Source organism: Suncus etruscus, chromosome 7 (genome assembly GCF_024139225.1).
Source record: "Suncus etruscus isolate mSunEtr1 chromosome 7, mSunEtr1.pri.cur, whole genome shotgun sequence".
Lineage (NCBI taxonomy): Eukaryota > Metazoa > Chordata > Mammalia > Eulipotyphla > Soricidae > Suncus > Suncus etruscus.
This window is the reverse complement of record NC_064854.1, coordinates 41,267,888-41,273,887: the sequence shown is the minus strand read 5'-3', so window position 1 is coordinate 41,273,887 and position 6,000 is coordinate 41,267,888. Positions and strand designations below refer to the sequence as shown.

The 6,000-nt window shown below is 46.8% G+C and overlaps 1 protein-coding gene across 2 annotated transcripts in view; it reads left to right on the top strand.

The window, feature by feature from the left end:
- Window positions 1–279: 279 nt before the first annotated feature.
- TP53BP2 (tumor protein p53 binding protein 2) overlaps window positions 280–6,000 on the top strand; it is a 64,819-nt gene continuing 59,098 nt past the window's right edge. For both annotated transcript variants that reach the window (XM_049776420.1, XM_049776419.1), the window contains exon 1: window positions 280–323. In XM_049776420.1, coding sequence (XP_049632377.1) covers window positions 297–323 — 27 coding nt within the window. In that variant the 5' untranslated portion in view covers window positions 280–296. The remainder of the gene's footprint in view (window positions 324–6,000) is intronic.

The following is a 6,000-nucleotide window of genomic DNA, read 5'->3' as shown; positions in this document are numbered from 1 at the left end:
CGGAGGGCTCGCCCGGGCCCCGCCCCTCTCTCCTGGCCGCGGGGGGCGGAGCCGGCGGGGCCAGCGGGGCTCAGGCTGAGTCGGCTGCGAGCGAGCCGCGGTCTCGGCCTGTCGCGAGCGCTCCGACACAGACAAAGCCGCTCGCTCGCTCGGGCCCGCGGAGGCGTGTCCTGGGGTCGCTGCGCCCGGGCCGAGCGGGGCGGGAGCCTGACGGACGCCCGGACGGACGCCGAGGTTCGCCGACTCCGCAACAGGTCGCCCGCGCTCGTCCTCCCCGCGGTCCGGTCCCCGCTTCGATGCGCTTCGGAGCCGAGATGATGCCGGTAAGGGCCGGAAGTTGAGGTCTGGGCCCGGGCTGGACTGAGCTGGGTTGGGGGGCCCAGTTGGCGGGGGGGATCGGAGACGGCGCCGCGGGGGGTCGTTACGTTGCAAGCCAACTTTTGGGGAGCGGCCGCTCTGGGTTCCCGGCACCGCCCCGAGTGGGAGTGGGAAGTGGGGAGACCCCCCCTTACCCCCCAAGGAATTGCTCGCTGGCCTTGCTCCAGAATGGGTCTTTGCAAACTTTTTGCCCGGACTTTGCAATTCCCCCCGAAGTCGATAACCGGGGAGCCTGTTGTTTGCTTAAAACAATGCAACACAAAAAAGCACACCCCGAACTTTGTTGTTTTGTTGTTGTTGGGTGAAATGCACCAAAAAGCTTACTTGCAAGAGCGGCTCCCCCTTTTTTTGCAGATTTTTTTGGTGAATGCAACCCCCCCCCTTTTTTTTTTGCAAACTGGCTTTTTTTGGTGAATGCAACCCCCCCTTTTTTTTTTGCAAACTGGCTTTTTTTTTGTGAATGCAATCTCCCCCCCTTTTTTTTTTTGCAAACTGGCTTTTTTTTTTGTGAATGCAACCCCCCCTCTTTTTTTGCAGACTGGCTTTTTTTGTGAATGCAATCCCACGATTGTGGGTAAGCAGGGAAACGAGCGAAACGTGTTGGCTCCCCCTATTTTTTTTTTTTCCCCACCTCTTGTTTGCTAGGCTGCATTTCTGCAGAGGATTAGTGAGTTCCCCAGTGTGCTCCACAGGCTTTTATTTTATTTATTTATTTATTTATTTTTTTGCCTTGGCCTCCAGGCCACCGGTGAGGCGGTGCTGAGACTCTGGAATGTCTTTCCCATAGTCGCTGCAGGGCTCCTGCAGATTTTTAACAGTTTCTACCAAGACTTCCCCCACCCACCGAAGAAGTGGGGTCATTTCCTATAGTCACCAGATGTCTTGGGTTTTTGATTTGCGCACAGAAACAGTTTTCCTTTTATACCATCTGTGTAACAAAGCCATGACCAATGCTATTTGCACCCTCAGAGGAAATGTTTAATATCCTTCTCTGCCCACCACCTAATTGTGTCCCGGGAAGGTGCCCCAAACTTTCAGACTGGACAAAATGCGTCAGAATAGATCGTTGATTTGAGATGGTTTGGGATATTTTCACTTCCCAGGATTAAAGGTGCAGAACATGTTAACATTTATATGCTGTTTATGAAGTCAGTTTTGTTATGCGAACGCCCAATTATGGTTCACGGTTTATATGGGTAAGGGAAAGATCTTACTCTTAGAATGTTTATTTCTAGGATTGACGTTTCTTTGTCTTTATTGTTTTTGGTCTTGAAAGAATTTTTGCAAACTAGAATTTTTTACTTTCAGAATAGGATCAAGAACTGTTACAGTATTATGATTCCTTAAAAAGAAAAAGAGAACCTTATGCCAAGTTTTTTTTTGTTTTTCTTAAAACTTAAAAACATTTCTTTTCAGGTACATACCAGATCATCAGTGTTCATAAAAAAAATTAATGTATCAATGGGCCGGAAACAACACAGCATCACAAAGGTGACCCGGATTCCTTCTCTGGCATCCCATATGGTCCCCAGAGCACCTCCTGGGAGTAATTCCTGAGTGCAGAGCTAGGAGTTGCTCAGGGAGTGCAGGCTCAGAATTGCTGGGTGTGGCCCCAAAACAAACAAAAAAAGTTAATGTATCTGTTGATCCTACATTTTTGTGGAAGGAGGCTGGAAGTTTTGGCAGGCTCAGGGCTTACTCTTGTTAACTGTGCTCAAGGATCAGCACTCTTGGTGGTTTTGAGGGAGCATCTAGGTACAACCGGTGTTGACTTCATGCAGTTTAAGCCCCTGGCATCTTAACTTTTGTACTTCCTCTCTGATTCTTAGGACTGCATTTAATTTAGTGTTAGGTCACTTTTTTGTTTTGTTTCTGGGCCTTATTCAGCATACTCCTGACTGTATGCTCAGGGATCACTCCTGGCCGTGCTTCATGGGCTGATACAGGGATAAAACCCAGGTTAACTGCATGCAAGGCAAGTGCCCAAACTGTACTGTCTCTCTGGCCCTCTTTTTGGCATTTAGCAATGCTCAGGGCTTACTCCTGGCTCTGTGCTCAGGGATACTCCTAGACAGGATTGAGGGACCATATGGAAAGCCAGGGATTTAACCTGGGTTGGTTTCATGCAAGGCAAGCAATTCCTGTCCCATTTTCTATTTGCTTTAAATATCACAGTAATATCTTAACATACACTCCATGGGGTGTGGTGACATACACCCCAGTTTGGAGTCTACACTTAAGTATTTTCTCAGCTACTACTAACATGACAGTAGACTTTATTTTCATTTTGTGTTTTTTGACGCCACACCCAACTATTCTCAGGGTGTCTCTCATGGAGGTACTTTGGGGAACTTAGAGTGCCTGTGGGTCGACTACATGCAAGGCAAACACAACTGTTTCTCTAGCCCTGTATGACCAGAGGCTTAAAAAAATTAGACTTTAGTTTCATCACTTTAAAAAAGGTGATAAAAATAATACCTAGGAGCTACCTCTTGGGTGGTTTGAAGGCAAGTTGCTCTTCCTTGGTATAGGTGTTAGATAAGGCTAAGCATATTTTTCATCCTGTGGCTGAAGATATAGTAATGTGGGTAAAGATACCTTTGCTTCACAAGTATTACAAGGGGCAGCCCTGAAACCCCTGAGCACAGTTGGGTATGGCCCCCAAACAGAGAAACAAAAAAAAATATATTTTTTATTTTTTGGGCTACACCTGGGAGTGCTTAAGGAACCTAAGCATATGATATGTTAGGGATTAAATCCAGTCTGGCCATATGCAAGGCAAGCACCCTGCCTTCTGTACTTTCACTCCAGTCCCATATACGTGTATATTTTCTTCTTGGTTGGAGAGATGGCTCAGAAAGTTGGAGAGCAAGATGCATTTGGGAGCTCCAGGTTCCATATCCTGCACCACATGGTCCTCAGACCACTGCCTAGAGCAAGCATGGATCCCAAGTTACAGGGAATAACCTTGAGCATTACCAGGTGTGGCCCAACAGCCAACAAACACAATATATGTCTTATCTTTAGGAATTTTTTTTAAAGGGGGGGATGAGGAGGCCTCCCATCTTCTCCCAGAGATCCTCAGTTTATCAGGCAGGCATTTCTCTAGGGTGTGGTGCTCCTCAGGTTTTGTGGGACTGGGACTGCCTGGTCCCCCACTCTCCCTCCCCTGGCATCGCCTTGGGCCTCCAGAATCACACCTGGCAGTGCCCTGGTGCAGGGGATCAAAACACAAGTCAGTTGTTGGGACCTTAACCTCTATGTGTTATCTTTTGGCTTCTCCAGTTTATAATTTACTTGGATTCTTTTTTTTTTTTTTTTTTTTTGGTTTTTGGGTCACACCCAGCAGTGCTCAGGGATTGTTTGGGGGACCATATGGGATGCTGGGATTCAAACCACTGTCCTTCGGCATGCAAGGCAAACACTCTACCTCCATGCTATCTCTCTGGCCCCCTGCTTGGATTCTTTTTTGTTTGTTTGTTTTTTAGTTTTTCGGTAACACCCAGCAGCACTCAGGGGTTATTCCTGGCTCTATGCTCAGAAATCGCTCCTGGCAGGCTCAGGGGACCATATGGGATGCCAGAATTCAAAGCACTGCCCTGGCATGCGAGGCAAACTCCCTACCTCCATGCTTTCTCTCCAGTCCCTTGCTTGGATTCTTATTCAAATGTTGAATGTGGTTTCTTACTCTATTAATTGGAAAAATTAGAACCCATTTCTTAAAACAAAGTGTTATGTTGAATGAAAAAGAAAAGGGTGGCCTCAGAATGCAGAGACTTTCAGATAGGATTTTTTTTTTTTTTTTGGTTTTTGGGCCACACCCATTTGACGCTCAGGGGTTACTCCTGGCTATGTGCTCAGAAGTCGCTCCTGGCTTGGGGGACCATATGGGACGCCGGGGGATCGAACCGCGGTCCGTCCTAGGCTAGCGCAGGCAAGGCAGGCACCTTACCTTTAGCGCCACCGCCCGGCCCCTCAGATAGGATTTTTTAGTTGTGGTTGATTAAATGTTCATCCCATCAAAATGACCATTTTAAGTGTCCTTTCTTCTGTGATATTAAGAGGACATGCTTTGATTTGCTTTTAAAATATTGTTAAGACAATAGTTTCTTGGGCCAGAAAGATAGCATGGAGGTAAGGCTTTTGCCTTGCATGCCGAAGGATGGTGGTTTGAATCCGGCATCCCATGTGGTCCCCCGAGTCTGCCGGGAACAATTTCTGAGCATAGAGCCAGAAGTAATCATTGAGTGCTGCCCGGTATGACCCAAAAACCAAAAAAAAAAAAAAAAGGGGGGGGGCCCGGAGAGATAGTATCGAGGGAGAGCGTTTGCCTTACATGCTGAAGGATCGTGGTTCGAATCCTGGCATCCCATATGGTCCCCCGAGCCGGCCAGGAGCGATTTCATGGTGTAGAGCCAGGAGTGATCCCTGAACGCTGCCGGGTGTGACCCAAAAACCAAAAAAAGGGAAGATAATAGTTTCTTATGTAGATGGCATATTAAAATTCTGCAAATTGTGTTCACACACACCAAGTGGTAGAGAAGCAAGTGACTTTCATGTGGGACTTGAAGTGATAATTGGACCCAAAACCAGAAGAGGGAGATATATTTCAGTAGGCTAACTAAAAATAAGTAGACAACTGCTGGGAATCACAATAGGGCTAATGATAGGGTAGTGCAGAAATGGGTGTGATAATTGCACTTGTTTTCAGATACCTGCCAAGTTAGTCTCTCTGCTTCTCTGATCTCTCTGCAACTTGGTGAGGAGAAACTGATTAATCATCAGACGCCTTAGTTTTCTTTGTCAAAGAAGGCTCCTTTGCTGTTTGAGTGTAGGACTGGTTAGTGAGTTACACTCATTGTATTTGATTATCAAATGGAAATAATCGTTGAAAGCAAACATTCTCAGCTCTTTAAAACTGTATCAGATCTCTCCGTTCCTTTAATTTTGTGAAGGGTGGAAGTTGAACAAAAAATAATATTAATGGAAGCATTCATAGGGTCTAAGTGGCCTCTCTAGATGGAGACATGCTTGCATGCAGAAGCCCAACTTCCAGCCCCACATGGTTTCCATGAGCACTCCAGGAAGTGAACTGCATTGAGTATGCGTCATATTCACTCTTCCGTGTGCTCACACATGCTGGTGCTCATTGGAGTTCATCGGAGTCTTGTCTCGGTGCTCATACATCTTTGTCTTTATTTCGTGGTGCCTGGGATCGTGCTAAGGCCAGAAACATGCCAGGCTATTCCTCTAACCATTGAGCTCCTTCCCCTGCCCTTATATGTATTTTGTAGTTTTGGCATTTGTCAAGGGTTGCACTACTTGGTTGTGAAGTACTCTCTCTCTCTCTCTCTCTCTCTCTCTCTCTCTCTCTCTCTCTCTCATTCCCCCTCTCCCCTCTCTCATTTTCTCTCCTACTTTTCCTCTCCCTCTTTCCTCTCTCCCTCTCGCTCTTGCTCTTTCTCGCTCTCATTCTCTCACTCTCTCTTCACACACGCTTGTGGTGTTGCCCCCAAAAGCTTTAATACTGTGGATTTTGGAACATGGAACTGCCAGATCACATGCCAGATATGCAGAGATTGAATTTGAGACATTAGGCTTGCAGGGTAGGTGTTCAAAGAC